The 23421-nt window shown below is 36.5% G+C and overlaps 1 protein-coding gene across 1 annotated transcript in view; it reads right to left on the bottom strand.

Moving 5' to 3' along the window:
* Positions 1 to 21247, bottom strand: part of ACTR2 (actin related protein 2) — a 33145-nt gene extending 11898 nt beyond the window's left edge. The window contains exons 1-6 of the mRNA XM_032497694.1: positions 21070 to 21247; positions 14297 to 14407; positions 8732 to 8947; positions 5415 to 5487; positions 1859 to 1995; positions 287 to 436 (exon numbers count right to left, since the gene is read on the bottom strand). Coding sequence (XP_032353585.1) covers positions 287 to 436; positions 1859 to 1995; positions 5415 to 5487; positions 8732 to 8947; positions 14297 to 14407; positions 21070 to 21117 — 735 coding nt within the window. The 5' untranslated portion in view covers positions 21118 to 21247. The remainder of the gene's footprint in view (positions 1 to 286; positions 437 to 1858; positions 1996 to 5414; positions 5488 to 8731; positions 8948 to 14296; positions 14408 to 21069) is intronic.
* Between the last annotated feature and the right edge of the window lie 2174 nt (positions 21248 to 23421).

Below are 23421 nucleotides of genomic sequence, written 5' to 3'. Positions count from 1 at the left end.
AAAAATGCTATTCCAGATACTAGATCGCAAAATAACCTCTCATGTCTAAATTGTACCCTAAGGTAGAAAAGCAATATATGATTCCTGCCTTATTTTACATTACACAGTATCCTAAAATAATTAAATCATAAACCATAATGTAGAAAGATATTAAAGGTATACACATACATATTTTAACAACCCAAAACAAAAATACTGGATTCAAGAAAATATCCTTAAGCACACACCAATAATTATGGTTGTCCATTTTAAAATCACAAATATATTACACACGACAAATACTTACTGTGTAAGATTCAACTAATACTGTGGTTTCTAAGGCCAGTTTCTGCTCCTGCTCAATATTATACCCCACATAACACAATTTTTCTTTAATCATGCGAACTGTTTCAAAATCAGCAGAATGGTTGAAGGCATATCCTCGCAACAGCAGCAGCTGGTACAAAAAATAGCATGATTAATCTGAACGAGTTCCACTCCGCAAAAGCTATTAACGCTCTCTAAATATGTCACGTCAGTAACAAACGCGATGGACAACAGAGCCTTAGCTCTTACTGAACATTTCAAAAATGGGAATAGTACTTGCCATAAAGGATTTATATTTCAGTTTCACAGAAAAGTTTCACACAGAGTAACAGAATTAACATTTCATGAATAATAAATAGGTAAAACGAGCAAGAAAACCAACCTAGTTTTAAAAATGAGTACTGAGTACTAATATTTAGATACTTTTGATAATCATTAAGTCTATTAATAAATATTATTTTAGCACTGAATTCCCATAATCTTAATTTGCTCAATCAATGCCACATTCATGAGATACCCTTAGGTCTTAGGATGTTGGATTTCTAGTTTCTAGTGTTACGTCTGACACATATAAGATAGGCAATTGCATTTGTTAAATAAATGATAAGAGAATTCAACCTGCTGACAGAAAAAAAACCATAATATGCATCACAAAGAAACAGGACTTTTCATATAAAAACTTAAAAATAAATCCCCTAATCTTTGTATTTATGTTCAAAAGAAGCCCTTTCAGTATTCCTTGAGTGGTCACTCTCAGAGAGAATTTTGGTTCAGAATGAGAGTATTATAATTCTCATTAACTTAATCTTATTACTCTAAATGAGACTAAAGGAAGGTGAAGACCTAATGCAGTCCAATTTATTGCACAGACTTCACCCTAGAACAGTCTCTCCACCGCAGCACCAATGACATTTTGGATCTTACAATTCTTTGCTGTGGAGGCTGCCCTGTTCATTGTAGGAAGTTTAGCAGCCTTCCTGCAAAGCTGCAACAACCAAAAAGTGTCTCCAGACACTGCAAAATGTCCCTGGGGGCAGCATCATTCCTGTTTGAGAGTCACTGACCTGGAGAGAATACACTACAGAATTCTGGTACAGAGTAATCTAAATTATTATTATTTTTTTATATCTTAAAAAAATGCACATGCCTCCAAATAGTGGACTTTTATACATTTTCCAGCATGTTTTAAAGAAAATTGTAACTAAGTATATTCAGAAGTAAACTTTAACATACACCTGTTCAAAGGAAGGTTTACGGCAGAAGGGCCGCTTAAGTTGTTCAAGGAAGTTTTAGAGTCTCCTTCCATCTTTGAAATACCTCTCTATCCATTCCCTGGGAACAGCAAATACAATTATATAATGATGTATTCTCATTAGTAAACCAGAGATGGTGTGTGTAACTCTTACATGGATTTTTATATGAATATTGAGGGAACTGGGCCATTTCTCTAGTGATAGATTCACTAGAATCCTGAGATGATACATTCAATTTTGTGTTAAGTCAGTAAACACAAACTACAAAATCTAATTCTATGATATTTGCTTTTGCTTACCTTGATAAGGTATCTGGTAATATCTCTCCCAGCGATATCCAGTCTCCTGGTAAGGTGAGGGAGAGAAAAGCCTTCATACACTGGGCAAATGTGAGTCACGCCATCTCCAGAGTCCACCACTACTCCAGTTAATAAACCTGTATATGAACCATGAGGTTGTAAATAAAAAGCCTACTCAGAAAAATCAAAGCTAACAAATTTCAAATATTTGTACAGAAGCGAACTAGAAACTTCACCAACCAGAGTGGCCTAAAAGCCAGCATTTCTTTATTATTTGCTTATTTTGCAGCTTATTTCTAATACCCAGACACTAAAGCCAGTGTTCTCTCATATGTCCCTTGTGAGACTTTTGATCTAATCATGCGCTACCCTAGGACATGGCAAGAAACAGACCCTCAGACCTAGGACTATAAAACACAACATGTTCTTTATTTTTCTTTCCAACTTAATCTTGATACCTGAATTCCCTCAAAGTAAAATTTTCTAAAGCATCGTGGATAACATAAATTTATAAAAACCATTGTAAAAGGTAAATATTATATAAGTTGATAGTGAACCTGATAGTGAAAGAAATAATCTAGTTTTTCATTATTCTTTTTATCATACATGAGTATAGTCAAAACTGTTGTTTTGAAAATTCCTGTTGATACTAGATAGCAAGAAATCTGTGAATAACTCATCTTGACTAGCCAAAGGATCAATTATTCACCAGAAACCAAAAAGACAACAGTTAAATTTTGTAATAAAAGAACAGCAAAGAAGCTGTCTTGTTTCCCATATGTACTACTTAAAAGTATAAATGGTTACAAATTAATGTTTTACCTTTTGTGCCAGGGTTAATTCAGGGAAAGCAAAACGAAATTTTTTTTTAATTGAAGTATAGTCAGTTTACATTGTTGTATCAATTTCTGATGTACAGCATAATGTTTCAGTCATACATATACATACATATATTCCTTTTCATATTCTTTTTCATTATAGGTTACTACAAGATACTGAATACAGCTTGATATAGTTCTCTGGGCTATACAGTATAAACTTGTTTATCTATTTTATATATAATAGTATCTGCAAGTCTCATTAATAGGTTTTAATAGTCTAATAATATTTTCAACAAAAAATTTTTTAGTCAGAACATGCATTATCTATAACTTGCTTAAGCATTATTTTACCATTGTCCCATTCCTGAATAGGCTGTCTCCCTCTTTCTAATACAAACTTGAATATACTAAATATCTAACTGATTTACTTTGAATACATTTATTCAAACCACTTGAAGTTGAAGCTAATATAATTCATCTTTCCTTGACTGATGCTGTAAGTTTCATAAAAATCAAACGCTGCCTTTTGAGGTTGCATTCTTTTAAACAAGAGACTTTGCATTGCAAAAAGGAGGAATCCACAATATTAATTCAAAAGTACTCCCAGCAATATTAACTAAAGCAGAGATTTACGTATTTTATTTTTCAAACAGACCTTCCCATCCAATCTCACCTCATTTCCTTCCATTCCCACCAGGTTACATCCTGGCCCTTCCCTGTACACATCTGATCATTTCCAGTGCCACCCTCTTTTGTCACTGGATTATCTATTTTTTCCACTTCAATTCCTAAGGATTCTTTAAAGCTCATCTAGTTCTTACCTTTCCATTTATACCCTTCCTGACTACTCTCACCTCCAGTCCAAATGCCGTAACTTCAGTTATTCCCCTCAATTCTGTTTGCAAAATGTAGCCAAACATACCTTCCTGACTCACTGTCACTTCTCTTATTCACAAACTCCCCTGGCTCCAAATGTTGCTTCTTACTTTTTCTGATTCAACTGGTAGCACTAGCCACCTTGTTCAGAAGGAGAATTTTTCCACAGCTTAGAGTTCTTTTGATTAATGCTACTGGACTATCATTTCTTAAAATTAAGAATTCAACGGTTAAACAAAAATAGCTAAATATCAGCAATTAAGAGAAGATATCTTCTCCTTGGACAGAAATGAATTTATGAATATTGCTTAAAAAATCTTTTAAGGTCAATTTTACTCAGACATAATTAAAACAAAAATTCATTTCAGCAGAAGGGTCCCATCCTCACCCCCTAAATGGAACTATTAATCACCCATTTCAAAGCTTAGATTCAAAAATTTTAATAGCTATTTTTCCAAAGTATTTTCTCAAATAACTTCTAAATTTTATTTTAAAAAGATGAAACAAAATCCTCTAGATGCAGACACGCACTAATTACTCACAGGTGGACTATAATTGCCTTAAGGGCAAGGAGACTACATGCAGCTTACCGACTAATCACTGCCGCACCCTTTCACTGAACAGAACGCGAGGTACATGCCACACTTAGTGGATGAATAGAAGCGTCTTTAAAAATTTAATTCCTCCAAGTACTTTCCTAGTATCTATCTGTAGTACTAAAGACAGTTTAAAAACCCAGTATGTATTCTGACAAGATGATTTTTACTCATCCATTTGTAGAATCAGATGGATCACCATAATATTAAAGTTTGCTTTCTAAGGACAGCTGACCCTTGAACAACTCAGGGATTAATCTGCATTTAACTTATAGTTGGCCCTCCCCCTCCCCAGATTCAACCAACCACGGACCATGTAGTACCGTAGTATTATTCACTGATGAAAAATATCCGTGTATAAGTGGACCCATGCAGTTCAAACCTGTTCAGGGGTCAATGGCACACAGTCATATGCACTGCTTAAGTACTCGGGCCTGAGACTTAACTCAGCTGTCACCTCCTTCAGAAACTTTCTGATGTGCTGCATCAATATCTGTATCTTTTTCCAACCAGACTCTAAGTTCTTGAGGGCATTTTTTTCTTTTTTAATGGAGACACTGGGGATTGAGCCCAGCATCCCATGCATGCTTAGCATGTGCTCTACCACTGAGCTATACCCTCCCTCAACCCTTGAGGGCATCTTTACATTTTAAGTGCCTAACAGAGTCTGTGGCACATATTTGACGGTCCCTTAAGTTCTCAAGAAGACTATCAGGATATAGAGAGTTCTCCCCAAGTGGCTAATATTTTATTCCAAGTAGACAGGGAGGCAGTCACTAATGGCAAGCAGTACCAAGAAAACATGGTAGGTCTCCTCCATTAAGTCCACCTCAAAAGTTAGGAAGGCACACCCAAATGTCTGCCTTTTCTTTTGTATTTAATCTATGTATTTGGCAAGCATGATTTTACAGTAAGCTTACTGGCTATTTTTTTTTTAACTCTGCCAATTCTGAGGGCAGATTCCATGTTTATTCTCCACTTTATAAAACTTTTCACTTTAAATAGCCTAAAAGAGAGAATCTCCTACTTTTAAAAAAAAAATTGAGAATTTTTACCTTTTAAGTCCTTCACTGTTTAGTAAAGAAAATAAAAACGTGTATCTTTCATTTGACACATTTTAGAAATTATAGAAATATTTGAATAAAATATATAAATACTATGTTCTTCTGGGATTTACAACTTATTGAAAAATCAAATTCCTCTCACATAAAACACATTTAATAAATGTTGAATGGATGATTCTAAAAGTTAAGCTTTACCTACCTTGAGCATACAAAGTCAGAACTGCCTGGATGGCTACATACACGCCAGAAAACTGGTAAGTTTCAAACATTACCTGAAAATGCAAAAGGAAAGGGAAAAAAAAATTGGCATTTAGAAGTTACATAATAAATATTTATATGCTTTCTTGATGGTCAGAGTGGATTAGCTGCCAAAATAAAAGGACCCCAAAGAGTCCTCCACTCTCTTCAGTTCTTCGTGCTTTTATTAAAGTCTTGCTGCCACAGAGCTCCAATTTTGGGGACAGATTTCTGAACACACACTGAGTCCCCAGGCATTTCAAAAGTGCTACAAAAGCAAAGATTTCTGAGTATTTTAGTTAATAGCTGATTAGAGTAAAAGAAAGTTCCTGCTTTTGAACAAGCCTTTCTCAACTGATGTCCCTTAAGGCAAATACCTTTTAATTCAAAGACAAACTACAGAAATTGTTTAACTGCTGACCCTCCCATCCCTCTCCCTCAACCTGGGCCAAGATTGTGGCTCTACTTCCAGCAGTTGAAAAAAAAAAAAAGTAGTAAAAGGGTACTGCAGAAAAACAAACAGAAAACAAGGCAGTAATTCCTGAATGCTGGCACACATAGAAACTGCTCAGCTGCTGGGCCTGCCCCCCCTACTGAAGCCAAGGCTGCGGCTCCACCCTCAGCTGAAGTACACTGGAGGGAGGGGTTCCCTCACGCCCTCACCGGTCAATCATGCTCAATCATGCTCGTTCTCTGTAGTGCAGGCTGACTGGGAACATCCTGTAGGATTTAGATCCTGCAGAATACAGATTCTGTCATCTACACTGAGTACTCCTTAACTGGCAGTGCTGACTACCACTATGAATATCTAGATATTTAGAAATTTTACAACTGATCACAATGAGAGTTATATAGAATTCATCTTATTTATACATTTATTTTAAAATGGAGATTCTGGGAATTGAACCCAGGACCTTGTGCATGCTAAGCACATGCTCTACTGCTGAGCTGTACCCTCCCCCCTATATATAATTTAAATTTTAAATGAAACACATACTCATCAATTAAGCAACTAGATATTCTACTTAGTATTCTAGTCCATCATCCTTTATTCTCCCCCACAGGGATGAAAATGGAAGAGTGATGCTATACAGCTGACCCCTGAATAACAGAGGTTTGAACTGAGCAGGTCCTCTTAATCAGATTTTTTTCAACAAATACATACTACACCACTGTGCCATCCAAGGTTGGCTGAATCCAGGGATGCAGAACCTCGAAGATGGAGGGCTGACTATAAAGTTGTAGTTTTCACCTGGGCAAATTTTCACCTGAGGGTGGAGCACTGGTGCCCCTAACCCCTCCACTGTCTGAAGGTCAACTGTATTTGCATTTATCAACTTGAAAGTCTGTTAAAATTTGTTTTTATTTATTATAATGTTAAAAAGTACCTGGAGTTCTAAAACAGAGTATTAAACAACGATGAGACCTTAGCATGTAGTAAGACCAATTCTTGTCATTTTGGCAGATTAAAAAGAATGTGTCCTAGCCAAATAGCTAGTTAGTGGAAGAGGCACCCAGGTATATCATCTCCCTAACTTTTCATTTGGAAAAAAAACTTGATTTTCACTCTGGTATTGCATTACTCTCCTAAAGTGGTTTCCTTGTGTAGCAACCTTTTGGTTTAATGCAAAAATATCTCTGCACTCTGATTTTGTAATGTACTGCTAAAAATAAACAGCGATTACAAATGACTACTTATCCATCACAAAGTATTAGTGATTATAAATCACTTAGAAAATGTAAAATGTAATTACAATATGAACTAATACAATAAAGCCCATCTTTCCTAGTTTAAGGGGTGGTTAGGAGGAAAGAAGTAATAGAATATGGATCATAAGAAATGATATGGATTCTGTAACTAAAACCATGATCTCAAATTTTTAAAACTTAATACAAAAACTGAGCTTCAATCTAGACTTTCAAAATATTCTCTAACAATAATCTCTTCAAAATCTCTTCCAAAATTTCCATCAACATCTAAACACAGTCACAGAGTAATAGAAAACATTTACATTAAGTAGTACCTGGAAAGCTACTACAATACAAAGCAATTGAAAGTTTCCACCTCATATATCACAAAATCAAAGACAACCTTGAAAAGTTATCTATCTCAACTATTAAGAACATAGACTTCTTCCTCTCTGTAACTGCCTACCTCATTACCTCTTTCCCTAGCCGTCCTATCCCTGGGTTAGCCTTCTCAACCTGTATTATCCACATCCTCATGAGTACCAAGTTTATATCTCCAGCCTCAGAATTTTCTCCTGCACTTGATCTTATACACACACACACACACACACACACACACACACTTCTACCTGGCATCTTTGCTTGGATGTCAAAAAAGGTCTACCATGTCCAAAACTGAACTCCTGATCCATTTTCCTCCCAAATCCCGTTCCATCATCTCCAGTTGCTCAAGATAAAACCTTTGTAGCTATCTCTCTATTATCCACATCTAAGGAATCAATATTTTCTGGCCTTACTTTCAAAACAGAGCCACAACGCAGCCACTTCTCACTGCCTTCTCTGTTATTACCCCTAATCCAACATTATCTGCCTAGATAACTAAAAAAGTTTCCAAACTGGTCTCCCTTCCACTCTTGCCTCCGTATGTTCTACACTCAACACAGCAGTCACAGAAACCTGTATCAGCATCCCTTTCCTGTGTCACTTGGAGTTTAAGTCTAATTCCTTACGAGGGCGTACAAGGACCTAGATGATCTGGTCCCATTACTTTTCCCACCTCATCTCCTGTTGCTCTCCCATACTGGCTTCAGTGCTGACTCTAATATGCCAGGCTTTTTCCCATTTTAAGACCTTCGCACTGGCTACTCCCTTTGCCTGGAATGTTCTGTCCCCATATATTCTGGCTAACTCCCCCACTCTGTCTTTGTTTAAACATCACCTTCTCATGGACACGTACTACCACACCCTATGAAAACTGCAATTCTGTCCCCCTTAACCTACGTTCTTTTCCTCCCTTTAGCATCTGTTATCTTCTAACAAACCAATTAACTCACTTCTTGGAGTGGGGGGGGTCAGTTTTCCCCTGCTAGAGGGTAAGCTCCATGGCAGCAGGATTTTGTTTTGTTTACTGACATATTCTATTTATAAATAATGACTAGCACATAGCTAGGTGTTCAATAAATAGGATCTGGGAGAAGAAAACAACATTTATTCCCTTTATTCTTAACAATGGTAAGATAAAAGAAAGAACATCAGCTTTAACATCACATCACAGAGACACACATATGCACATCCCATCTAAACACTTACCTCTACTATCTTCTCTCTGTTTTTGGTTGGGTTCATAGGAGGTTCTGTGAGTAAGATTTTACAATTCCTGGTATCTATGTTAAGCTTCTCTGGTCCAAATGTATAGTCCCAAAGGTGTTTCATGTCATCCCAATTTCGTACTATGCCATTTTCCATAGGGTAGTTAACTTCTAACATTGAGCGTAATTCACTTGCTTCATCACCAACCATAAGATCCTAGAAAATTATAATATTAAAGCTTTAGACCAAAATTTTGCATAAAATACCTTCAGAAAATTATCCTCCCATGATACTTCGGAAAACTTGGGAATAATTAATTTTAATCTTTCTGGCACTTTCAGATAAAAGCTCTTCATTCCACAAGTTAAAAAGATAATTTTTTTCATGAACAATGCCTTGTAAAGCTTAATCGTGAATAATAAATTTTTATGTACAATGTGGTTTAAATCAATAAATTGACCTTACCTTTAATACATATGTTTCCAAAAGAAGGGGCATTAGCACAAATAAACCCCATATTTTCATATTTTGAAGGGTTTTGTATGAGGTTTCATCTGTTTCTTTTGCTCAAATGTTCAAAAAATAAGGCCTGTGATATGTGAAATAGCACATCAGGGAAAAAAAAACTTGTAGAAAGATGCTCAATGCATGCAGCACATTTCTTTGTACTATTATTTATCAAAATGATAAATGTAAGTACTATAAAGCATAATGAGAAGCAAAAAATAAAATGATTTTTATTACACTATAATAATGGATATTTGCACCACATAAATTGTAAATTTCACAAACTTCTATCTACATATGCCTTAATCAGAACTGAAATGAAGTTTCTATATATGCCTCACCAAGATGAATGAGAAGTTGTAGAGATATAAAAAATTAAGACATAGAGAAGTCATTCTTCTTTAAAATTATCTCATGAGCAACATTTTCAATCTTAAAATATAATACTGGAAAACTATGCTGTCACACATGAAGCAGAATACTCACAAGTCTTGTCTTCAATGAGAGCATACTTAAGATGGCCCATATTTGAAAAGTCAAATTTATATACATAAGGCTAATGATGTCCCAGAATTTAAACTTATTTTAGAAATCAACTAGTCAAAATATTAAATAATCCTGACTTCTACATATACTGATAAATTCAATTAAAAAACCCCCTAGTATCAGAAATAGCTACAATTTGCTACAACACCTTAAGATGTTTTAAAACAGAGGTTTAAATATATATATATGAGTTTAAAACTTTTAAAAATAACAATTAAAAAAAAAAAACCTAAGAAGTAAACCAGGGTGAAGACCCTACTTTAAAAAAAAAAACAAAAAAAAACACAGATTTCTGGAAAATCCACTGAAAGCAACAACAAAAAGGAAAAACAAAGTTAAAGCAGATGCTAGAAATGTTCACTAAAATTTTTCTGTTGGAACTAATTTCTTACAAAGTTTTATAATTCACCATAACTTAATACTCAAATTTCTTAATTATCAACTATTTAGAATCATCTGATAGGAAAATGCAAAACTAAAAATTTGTATTTGCGAACTCTAGTCAATGACATGCATATGTTGAATTACTTAGGGAGAAGTATACTGATAATTTCAAATACATCAAAAAACAAGATACACTGATGGACTGATGGACAGATGAATAGATAAGTGACATATCAGTACAGCAAATATTAATGTCAGAATCTAGGTGATGGATGTATAGGCTTCACTGTAAAATTCCTTCAGCTTTGCTGTACATTCTAAATACTTCCTAATAAAATGTTAGGGGGAGGATACTATACCTCCAAGTACATATATTCCTTTTAGCCATTAATATAATTAAATACACAATTTTGTTCATTTCTTCCAGAATTATATCTTTGTGCTGTACAAGATAATAACAGATTGGACAATTAGATGGTTTATATCATCGATATACATTCACAACTATATTTCAACAAATTCAGTATAATTTGTTGATTTACACTGGTCTGATTTCATCAGAATATTTAGTTTTTATTCCAGGCAATAGGGGCTTACATATGTCTGATCCAATGCCAATTCAAAATAAAAGCCTCTACTTGTAAGACATACATACTATAAAGAATTAACTTAAAGAAACATCTGGCATTGAGTTCTTACCATCCTTCTGAACAAAGAGGATATTTAAAGTGGAAGAAAACAAGTATTAACTTATCAGATTAGTGCAAATATTCTTGAGTAGCTCAAGCTACCTAATTCAAAAATTTATCCCTATCTAAAATTTTAATTTAAAAACTCCTAAAACATACAATTTTCCCTAGAACATTTCAACTTCCAAAACCCCAAAATGCTAAGAGCTTTATGTAACTTGTAACCGTCTCTAAGAAAATTATAAGTGCCCAGATCAGGCCTTAGTTTTTTACCACCCACCTTATCACCAGACCTCAAGCCTAAACCATCACCTATTACCTGGAAGAGTGAAAAATTACAGTAACTGTCTGAGATGCTGTTTTAAAGGTATTTACACTTTATGAAAAGCAGGCAGTGTAGATGAGATTTGCCAAGAATCATTCTGAATAATGTCAACTCAAATTGGAAAATAGAGCAAACATACTTTAAAACCACAATTAAATTCCTGAAACAAAATTTCATAAAAAAAATCAAATTAAGCCCACACTGTTCTCTACAAGTACACTTTTTTCTTAATCTCCTTAGGACTTTAAGCCAAATGCAGGATCTTTTATTTAGAATAAATATAGGAATTTCCACTTTTAAGTGTTTTGTTTATCCAAAAGAAAACTTCACAAAGTTACTGTTACTAGTTAAAATACATATCACTAGAAATGCCTGATATTCATCTTTACAAATAATATTAAAAAGAAACTTGGAAATATCTACTATAGAAGTACTTAGACTGTCAGAAAAATACAGTAAGAGTCAACTGGGATGAAGTAAGCTTCTAGTTCGAAAGAAAAAGGCGCCACAAAATGGTATTTATTTAGAGGGAAAATTTGTTGTTTATGGAAAAGTCTTAGAAGACTTTCACCTTTTTCTTACTTATCCTCAGATAATGTAAAATCTGCTCATCGATAAGGATTATACAGGAAATGAGTCAATCTCTTTTTCTAACCCTTTACTATCTACAGTTCATTTGCACATTAAAATTTTACTCAGCTTATTAAGTACACATATGATACTGTACTGAATGCAAGTATATATACAGGCTATGACAGGCAATGTTCTAATTTCATGTTGGTCAATACGATTTATCCAAATATAACACCTTCGCCCCAATTTTTTGGATCACACAAATCCTAAATAAAGCCACTTGTTTTCTAATATAATTCACACCACATTCCATTTTAATTGCAACATTCATCTACAAAAAACACAAGAAAAACAATTCAAAACTATGTTAGTAATTAGTTCTGGTTTGGTCCATTGTATGCAATCAGGAAAGTATAAGACTTAATTAGTTGCTACCAAATTGAAGCGGTGAAAAAGGTTAAAAAATCAAAATAATTAAAATTAAAATATGGAATTACCCCCCTCCCCAATACTACAGGGACACAAAACAACAACTACTGTCCCACCAAGCAAAAGTGGAAAACAAACAGAGAGCATGTGTGTAACCTCACTTACCATCTTTTTGTTATTCTACTTCAACAGGTCAAGAAAGGTGAAGAGAGAGAAGGTAGAAGTAAGAGTCAGAAAAGGCCTAATAAAATCCTCACTGAAATTTTTAAACATACAAGCAATAGAGACAAATTAGGTCGAGGTCAGATGCAGTACTACTACAGTTTACGGAGTTAATAATTAGGGCCAGCTTAACATGGACAGTTATTATGCCTGAATGAAAATTAACTTATTAAACAATTTAAATTTCCAGGTTTTAGTCTACCACATTTTAGCTAACAAAACACAAAAAGTATAAGTCAATCCACTAGGCATAGTAATTCCAAAAATCAAATTTAATTCATTACTGAATTTAAAAACCTTAATTAAGGAAAATAAATAGCAGAAAAGGACTAGCTGAATAGGTAAAGGGTATTTAGAGTTGATCTTCCAAGCTCTAGCAATCAAGTTAAATTTGACACAGGTCTCTTTTCTTTCACCATTTTCTACTCAAAGAACAAATTAACTTGAAAGACTTAAAAGATTAAGCAGGTTGAACAGAAGTAAGCCAACTGAACACAGAATGACAAACTGTACAAGCAAATGTTACTGGGGAATTCCTTAGCAAAAATGTCTTTGAGAGTATCACCTGGTTTCATTTCTATCACTTGGTCTTAAAAAGTAAGAAAGTTGGAGTGAAAAAGATATGTAATTATTTGCGACTATGCTGGACAATAAAAATGGCTATATGTGATGCATCTTAATACCTCAAAATGTTATTATCCATAAAATGTATTAAAAAGCCATTCTTCTTTAAAAGCCTGATCCTGAATAAAAAACCCTAAAAAAAATAAATAAATAAAAACAAAACACAAAAACTCTCATACTGAAAGTCCTTTCTGATTATAATACAACAGAGCCCAGAATCATTCACTCTTTTAGGTCTTTAAAAAATTAACACAGAACCTTTCAGTTTGTGTTTTTATTCATTGTGTAACCCAAGTCTCTAGTCCTAAGAGCAGAGAGCTACCAAGTAGCAAATCTCTACCCCCTATTACCTTTCTAGACACCTGAAACAAATGTCCCAAAGAGGTACACCCTAACTCATAATCTAACAATTCAATCAAGTCTTGCCAAAGACTGTCCAGATAGGACCGACAATGCTAACTTGTTCACAAATAATTCTGTTAAAGGGCCCCTAAATTCCACTGCCTTTTGTATACCTGATCCCTAGGCCACCTGAGGAATTTAAGTCAACTGGTGACGACTGCTCTTTCGATTGGCTTTTTTTTTTTTTGTGAAAAATATTGTAACTCCCACTTGATTTCCAATTGATCTAATAGAAGAGAAAAATCTATTATCCTTACTGTCCGATCTCTCACACTGAGTACAGTGCATAGGCAATAACAACGTTCCCCCAACTCCTTGTGGGAAGAGAAGTAATACAAGGCCAAATAAAGACTTGCACAGCTTCCTCTGCACACTATGGAAATCAGTTATATTGGTGAAAAAAGGAACCAGTAAGATTTACATCCTGTGTTTTCCTGACTAGCTTTATAAAAATGTAGGGGGATCTGGCCATGAGAATGTGGAAAGGGAAAGTCTTAGGTCCCAAAGAGACACTAACATAGAATGACAAATAGTGGAACTGAAAGACATAAAAATACCAGGCTGATTTCTTTTAAAAATTATACTACATAATAGGACTTTAAGTCACTAACATAGTATTCACATCAACATAAAAATCTTACTACATATTTTACTCCATTCAGAGAGAAATGGCATCAAGCCATACTTAAAGTCAGATGAAATTAACTTCAGTTTTTGTGCCTTTCTTCAGTGTTGATAAAAATTAAAAGCATAAGAAGTTCTGCCCTCCTCCTTTGCTTTTCAAGGCATCACATTTTAAAACTACTTAATTCAAAGAACATCTCACAGGTTTTGATCCTCATTTATCAATAAATAAATTATTACCTTGATTTCAATGTTTCCCACTTTGGTGGTTGATCTGATAATAGGTCTTCCAACCAAAGCTGGGAAGATGTGTTCTGGAAAGTTAGAGCCTGCATAGCCACACTTCACAAACTGGAAAAAGAAAAGTAAAAGTGGGTTAGTGTCAAGGTGTGTACTATATTCATTTAAAAACAGTATCCAAAAAACACCGCTGTGCATTTATACAATATTTTAAACTTTTGGTGCTTTCAAATTACCCAAAGTAGTCACCCCATCTATCATATCCTTCATTTACTTCCTTTATAGCACTATGACCAGAGCTCCTGTCACTCTATCGGTTAGCTGCTTCTTTAGTATCTTAGGTCTCCCCATCACAGGGAAAGCCTCAAGAGAGTAGCGAGCCAAGCTGAGTTCATGCTGAGCCTGCTGCCTTGACACACGGTGGGGAAGGAACAAATTCACTCAACAAATTCTACTATTTTTAAAAGAGAAATGTTAGAAAGTGAACAGAACTAAAGCTTTAACTCCAAAGCAGGCTTTCATTCATTTCTAGCAATTCACTTAAACAACCTCATTTTCCAAAATGGGAAGATCAAATGGCATTGGGACTAGCATCATGTTAAAATAAACATTTATTAGGCTTTTTGGGCTATTTACATTTTTACATTTAGACGCATGTATTTAGTAATACCAGGTAACATCATTTCATATTCAGTAGTGTACTTCTCCAATAAGGACAAACCAGTGATTCTGATACTACTTCCATTTTATGGGTACGAAACTGATATTCTAGGAGATATAACAGTAAAAATAAAAATAGAACCAAGGGTTTTTCATTCTTATACCAATAATACAGTCTGTTTAGTCTTATTTTTAAGAGCAACCATTACAAGGATAAGGCAATTAAAAACTTCAGGGTGGGAGGAAGAAGCTATATAAGGAAATGCAATCTGGAGTCTCTACCCTCTCCCTTAACAGGCCTTTTTTCAACGTAAGCTACGTCTTGCAAGGATTTTTGTATCTATTGATGAATCTCAAGCACCTAGAATAGCGTCTGATGCATAGTAAGTGCATATTAAATAACTGATCAATAAATATAAAAAGTTTTGCTGTTGATCTGAGAGTACGATACAATGATTATTTGAATATAGAGACTATGTGTAATATTGACAAAGTCTATTGTTCCATGGCTTCAGGCACCATAGACTGCCTGAGATTTCACTGAATAATCTTTTAAAAATTTGAAAACCAAATCATTTTAAATATCACATGTTGAGAGAGGAGGAAATAAAGTGACCTTTTACCTCATTCTGGGATTGTAAAATCTGATTATTTTTATCTTCTCCATTAACTTTGTCATCTCTTACTCTGCCTACTTTAGAGATTTCCTCACTTACTCATGCTGACCTGGAAGAGATACCCATCATACTGATCTCCTAGAAGAACTGAGGAGAAAAAACAGTATCTGAATGTGATGGATGACAGTAATAACACAAAAATGGACAGAAACCCACCCCTTGACAGAAAGCTATTATGTACAAGGAACTATTTTGATAGCGGTAAAAGTTAGCAACAACCTTAAACTGACTTCTGACTAACCCTTCAATATGCAAAATTTTTATATTTCAAAGACAACCTTGTTGGAAATGTTGAAGAACCAACCACATTTAAATTATAAATAGCCTAGAACATTTTGCCATGCATAATTTCAAGTCTTTTATAAATAGAGCTTTTAAAAATGTTGAAGTCATGTCTTCAGCAGAATAAAGCTACCAGTGTGAAAAACATCTGTCTAAAATTTTAAAATTTCATATTTCCAATACCACCTATCCTCTCAGCTCATGTTTACATCTTAGAACCTGTATAATGAACCTATAATGAACATACTCTTCAGATGTTGCCTTCCAAATCCACAAAACCTAGTCCTGGTCAGTTTACCACTGAGCCACCAAGGCCAGGGTGTTTTTCAGGTATACCTACCTGTTTCTGAAACTATGATGCAATTCTTACTGTATTATCTTTCAAGACAGAAGTTAGTGTGATATGATGGCACGTGCAACAGACAACCTGCTTGCTCTTACCTAGCTAGCTCTCCACTTGAACAGTGGTTGACAGTAAAGAAGTATCACATACTTTCCATCCTAAAAAAGTGTTTAACAGAAATCAGAAGTGCTAGTCCATTTTTCCACAAAGTCTTTCCAAATAATTTACCAGTGTAACCCAGACAGAGCTGGAGAGACAACTGCCATGGAGGAAAAGAATACCTACTATTTTCTAGTCCATTCAAATTAAACAAAACAAAACAAAACAAAAAAACAAACCTCTCCTATCCTTCTTTTCAAAAATCAAACTCTTTTGTCCTTAAGTCAAAAGCTAGCTCACTTGATAGGAACTGAAATCATATACAAGGGCAAAGAACCTCATTATCCCAACCATACCCAAATTTCTATAAAACTTAAAATTTGTCACGATCACCAGCCTCATATCACATTAGTCACAATATACACATATATTCCAAAAATAGAAAGCAAATACTATATAGACATTAAATTCTCAAGTTTATTTTAAAGTAACAAACAGATAAGGACACTGGGTGGGTCAAAAGTGTCCATTTACCAGGCTGAAAATGCTCATGTGGGTATAAATGTTCTTAAAGAAAATGATACAATGAATGAATGAAAAAAGAATCTATCATTTTGTAAGGGCATTTTCAGCATACTAAACAAAAACAAATGATTTAAGTGAGAAGTCATAACAGAAGTTGTAGGTGGGAGGAGGAACATGGCATGGGGCACAAGTCAAGTCCTGGTGCAGGGAGGAGGCAGGGAAGGCTGACATTCCTCCTCCCTCATTCTGAGCCACATATTGGGAGACAAGCAACACGGCAAAGCCATTATCACAACACTCAATATTTACTGACTATAACTGTTCAGATGGGTAGTTTGTATCTTAAAATTCTTGTTTGAGTATATTTTAAGGGACAAGATACTTGCCAAGGGCCTAAGGTAAGAAGACAAAAATTGATAACTCCTGAAACTATAAAAATAATTGGAAATTACTATTCCTGTGCTTTACAAAAAATGGAAATTTGGCCTTTAGTTCAAATTAAATATATCAATCACTTATTAATGAAATTATTTATTCTGCTTATGCAGTAGTTCATTGGAAGTAGATGCTGCCACAGTAATTCAGTGCTGGCATTCCTACAGGGTACTAGATGTTTGGTCAAATGGCAGTAGCTACACTATTTCACATTATTTTAAATGTAAAAGCATTAATAGCTACAATGACAAGAATTTAATTACAAGTATCTATTTCTCAATAATACACAACTAACAGACAATCTGGCATTTCCTTTCTTGCAAAAAGTCACTAATTTTTTAAAAGATCTAAACCATGATGTAATAAAATACAAAGAAAATATTCTAAACTACTCTTTTGGCATCATTTTAATTCTTGAAATCCCTCCCCCACTCGAATCATTTTAAGACTTGGTCACTTAGTTCTCTCGTTGTGTGTGATACGGCTGTGTTTAAGAAACAGATTTTACCATATATAGTTTCCTCTTCACAGCACTGTGGTTTAAGCAGGCTGCCTTACTTCCCACTGAGTCATCAAATGGTAAGAACATGAACAGTATAATATTCTTTTAAGCAAAAAATGAAGACAAAGTCAATCTACATTTGCTCTAAAAGTAACTTTCTTCCCTCAAAAACTAAACTGGGATTAATAAAGCCTCATTTGGGCTAATTCAATTTGTATTTCTCCTTTATTAATGTAAGATATTAATTTAACTGCACAGTGATTATTCTGATCTTAGACTACCAAAGTATTTATTCTATATATTCCAAAGCATTTTGCAAAGTGAAACCAAATTTGATTCTGACTTGTTTCTACTTCAAACACTCCTAAATTCTACATTTAAGTTTGTATAAGCCTGATAAAGCACCCCATAATCAACTACAAATGTGAATTGTACAAGAATAATTATCCTAACATTATAAGCTACTCTGTATCACTAGACCCTAAAAATTATACCAGTTGCATTCAGCACTCCAGATGTCTTTATTGTTGGTGAACTAACTCAATGCTGATGAAACCACCCAAGTTTGGTAAAAGAATACACACCACCAGGGGCCTGGGCCCAACTCCTGAAAGGCATCTGAACCTAAGCAGATCTCCACATTCTCACCTATCCGGCTACTTTCAGCGGCTACATTTTGGGTTTGAAAGGTTGTGAGGATGAAGCACATAGGGCATTGGAATCCATTGAATTTTTGTCCTCTAGGAGGCCCTAATGAGACACTGGTCTGGTTGGGAGCTGGTGAGGAAGAGGAGCAGGACCAGCATGTGATCACAAGAACTCTCCTACTCAGAGCATTCAATTTAGGGCCTGCCAGAGGGGTTTAAAAAAATTACCAAGTTCTCAAGTAGCCTATAATTTTAAAACCTGAAATATGTAAGAAGCAAGTTGCTTTAGAGCAGTAACTATTCCAACAAGTTTTTAGAAATCAAATTTTAATATCTTCTTTTATTTAATCACAGAGGAATTATAAGACCTTTGGGTACCTAAATAAAATCAAGATGACTATGAAGTATACGTGGCAAAAAATACAAAATCTAAGTGATTACTAATCCTCTAAATTTTCAGAACTATCATAGCATTCCTGACTACATACTATACAAGAGCTATTTCCTTGAAGTCAACTATGTCTATAGAAAACCTGGATAAGATTTTAAACTAACTAGAAACAAACACCAAATATGCTTTTATTTGAATTAACTATGCTTTTCCCATTTGTCATAATAACTGATCTCTTGTCTTAAGGAACAAGATCCTTAAATTATGGATTAGATGGAAGACTAAGCAATAATACACAATCAGTTTTCTAATAAACTAATAAAACAGTAACATAAAAATAAGCTTCGGGTTAATATTCCTGTTCTAACTGAACACTATGAAAAAACTCAAATACACTACAAAAACAGGGTTCACTATCCTTCAGAGTGGAGGAACCCATTAAAATATAACTGACTCCAATTTCTACAGAGAAAAGCTGACATTCACAGAACAAACTATTTTCAATTCAAATTTTAAAGCTTTACATCCATCTAGAGGTCATTCTGAGAGTACAGTGGAAACAGGCTAATAATTTCAAAAAGCACATTTAACTGAGTTTTAACTGTAAAAGTAATACACGTTTATAGCTAACTTCAAGATTGTTTTTTAACAAAACATGTATTGTTAAACTAAGAACATTCTCCCAATAAGTCAGAAGAGTCATGAAGTCCTTCCCACCTTAGGTCACTTATCCCTAGTCTCATAGCAACCATGATGAACATACATTTCTTATGAATCCCTCCAAAACCTTCACATACATACACAAACTTGTGGACACACAAATTTACCTTTAATAAAGATATTTTAAAATATCTTGAATAAAGAACTGTCACGTAAATGGAATGTCTGTAAAACCTTTTTAAAACTTAGTAAATCTTAAACATGTTTCCAGAGTGGTAGATCTGCCTCCTTTTCTCTAAGGACTATTCCATTTTGCATGGATGTCCCATTATATGATAAACCCCTTCTTACTCTCATCCGTTTTTTAACTTAGTTCAGATAAAGCTAGTGTAACTATTGCTTGTAAAAGTCTGTAACAAATTCAACCAAGACAGTGAATATCAGCTCTTTCCCCCTCAACAATCCAGTTTCCAAAGTGCTTTAAAGTTCAAATTAAATCTGTTCTAATTCATATGTTACATTTATGGAAGGAAGAGGATAAAATTCACAAAATATTGCAACTCCAAAATGATTACATTGTTGTAACGTAGCGGGGAGTCATCACCACAGAACTCATCCAAAATAAATAACATTTCTGTCTCCTAACCTGCTGACTTTGCTGGTGAAAAATACTCTTTTTTTAAATGGGGAGAGGGCGATTGAAAGAAACAACTTGCAAATAACTTCTAAATCAGTGTTTTACTCAGATTTTTACAATTTGCATTTTAGAATCTTAAATACTCACATTGTCTGTACTATGCAAGTAAGGGGAAAAAGGAGGGGTACCCAACTGATTAACTTCCCCTAAGGCTAATGGAATAAACACTTGGGCCTTGAGGGGTGCTGTATCTCCCAAGATCATCCACTGGAACATGCTGGTCTCTGCAGGGTTGCGCCTGGGCCAAACTTCCAGCATCCAGAACTAAAAGTAAATGATGCGTTGCCGATGTGGCCTCCCCTTCCCTCAAAAAAAAAAAAAAAAAAACCAAGGGGGAAAAAAAACCTTAGACACTGCGAAAGGACTGAGGTTCATTGCATGACAGCACTTCCCTTTTTTCTTTAAACCCGTTTCCTGCCTGCCGTTCCGAATCTTCACTATACAGGAAGAGGAAGGCCTCTGGGTCTTTCTCCTTTTTACATACCGGCGACCCTGGGGAAAGGATCCCTTCTGGAACACACAAACCCAATCTTTTAGCCCTCTGGTCCTTAAGTCGAATTGCCGCGGCTCCAGCGGGGAGCCAGCCCCGGCCCGCAGCAGGTGGGAACCCCATCCAGCTCCGGCCTTGCCCGCCGGCCTGACCCCGAGCTGTAGGGTGGCGGGTTCGGGGAAACCAAGGCCAGGCCCGGCCTGCTCGTTCCCTACACCCGCGGAGGCGGGAAGCGCTGACCCGCGCCCCTTGGCCCCCGCGACCGAGGGCCCACGGGTGCAGCCCTGGGCGCCTAGGGCCCGCGTGCCCCCCACACATCCCAGCCCAGAACTGTAGCCGCCGCAGCCTCCCCGCCGAGCGCTTACCCCGGTCCCGTTGTCGCACACCACCACCTTCCTGCCCTGGCTGTCCATCGTCCGCCAGGAAGAGAGCCGGAGACGCCGGAGCCGCCGCCGCCGCAGAACAACCTAGAGCTGCCGCCGTCCGGCCCGTTCCTCTTCCTCCTCCTCCCTCTTCCCGGCCCCTCCCTCGGCCCAACTTTCTTCCCCCAACCGGAAGTGGCCGCCCGGCCCCGCCCACCATCTAATTGAGTGCTGAGCGGAAGAGGTGGAGACATGAGGGAGCAGGCGGAGACTGGCAGCGGTGAGCTCCAATAAGAAACAAAGGAGCTCGAGGCCCCGCCGGCGGAGCCGGCGCAGGCTCACTCTCCAGTTCCGCCTTCGCGGTCGCCGCCCACCCAAGTTCTTCCTGTCGGCTTCTGGTTACCGGCTCTTTCCCGGGCGTTGATGGTAGCCTAGCTGGTGGGCGCGGCTTTCTCCTTCCCTAAGGCGTGGCAGGAGTTGAGGGAGCTGTTTTCTTGGCTGCAGAAGGCGCAGGCAGGTGAAGGAACCGGGTCTGTCACGAGATGACAGTAGAATGTGACTGTAGAATGTGACTAGTGTTCAGAGAAGCCTGCTGGGAGGGCGGGAGCAAACCGAGACACCCGTGCTAACCCCACCATTGAACATGGCTTGGTGTGTTATTGCTAATAGGCCTGTTCAGTGGACAGAGATGGGATGGGTACACAGACATGAACTCATGAATTTATAGTGGTACCTCCAAATCCAGCCCAACCCATCTTTGCCCAGTTTGCCCTTAGTCAAGTGAGCGACATTTCTCACCACTTCCCTTCTAGCAGCACCATGTTGCATCACACCTCTGAACTGTGAAGCTGGCTGGCACTCTCTGAGTCATAAGCCCCTCACTTCTGGGGTCTCTGTGCCTGGAGACATTGATACCTTAACCCCCACTCCCCATTGCAGGGCCACTGCATTTCTGTAGGATTAAAAAACCCATCTCTTGATGTGTGTTTACCCTGAAAAAACTCAGGGCCCGCCCGAAGAGATAGCCCTGCTCACAATACCCTGGGCGGACAGGCCTCACATCCTGCCTTTACCAAAATTGTAAAATCTAGTGTTCAGAGAAGTCCCCGACAGATCTTACAATCGGGTGCCTGTGCACGATTTGATCATTGTAGTCCCTACCCCCAATAAAAGACCCTGAACAGCCACCCCCGGTTCTCACGCAGGCTCCCCTTGCCTGTGTGGCCTGCTGTTGCCTATAGAAGTGTAACTATCAAACTTTCCTAAACTGTTCTTGGTCTCTGGTAACTCTTCTACCAACCTGTGTCACCATCATCATGTTGCGTGCCCACGACATAAAGTATAAGTACCTATTTGAACCCAAAGTCTCTGCTTTCAAATCAGACAACCCTAGTTCCAAATATGGCCCTACTACTCAGGAATTCTGTGACCTGGGCATACCCTTGTCTATATATGCATGGGGATGATAATTTTTACTTCTATGTGTTGTTGTGAGGATAAAATTCTGTGCACAGAGTAAGCGTCCATTCAGTAGTGGTAGCTACTTATTAATTCCATACTCTTAAACATGCAGTTCTCTCTATAATGCCTCTACCTTTTTTCTTTTTAATCAATTGGGAAACTTCTCATGCTCCAAGACCCAGCTGTTACATCTATGAAGACTGCTGATAACCTTCAAGGTGCTCTTCACTCTCTTTCTTTGCTATTAGTTTACTGTGGATATATGAATTGTTGTGCGTATTACACTCAACAAATATTTATTAGAGGAATGATATTAAAATTCATCCAGAAAAAAATGCCGTCATTTTTGAGTGGTGAGAACTAGAATTGTGCCTTTCACATGGCTGTATATATATAATGACAAGAATAAACTTGGATCATGACCCCCCCAGTAACAGCATTATAATACGAGGCTGCCTCTCAGTTTTCACTTTGTTCTTTTATTAGACAGTGGTTTACAAACCTTTATAAAGATATAGAATGCTTTATTCAAATTTAATCTTATATGGAAACCCAACATATAAAATAGCTCAAAATAAAGCTGCCATAGTTGTTGGAAGTTTGAGAAGTTAGGATGGGTAGGAGGCCTCAGGGGAATATGTCTTTCCTGAATCAGCTTCAGTAGTCATTGAGGGACCTCAACCTGCTGAACAGTACATTAGTTCATAAATTACATGTCTTACATTTGTGGCCCCAGTGCCTAGCATTCTGCAATTTTTCTGTAAGTTTATTTAAATGGTCTCAGCAAATTGAACTCAAACATTTCTGTGTCCTTTTACTTTTCCTCTTTACGAAATTAAATAAAGGGGAGGGTATAGCCCAGTAGTAGAATGTGTGCTTAGCATGCACGAGGTC

Source organism: Camelus ferus, chromosome 15 (assembly GCF_009834535.1).
Source record: "Camelus ferus isolate YT-003-E chromosome 15, BCGSAC_Cfer_1.0, whole genome shotgun sequence".
NCBI classification, from domain to species: domain Eukaryota; kingdom Metazoa; phylum Chordata; class Mammalia; order Artiodactyla; family Camelidae; genus Camelus; species Camelus ferus.
The sequence above is the reverse complement of the archived record's forward strand: the minus strand, read 5'-3'. Positions and strand labels throughout refer to the sequence as shown.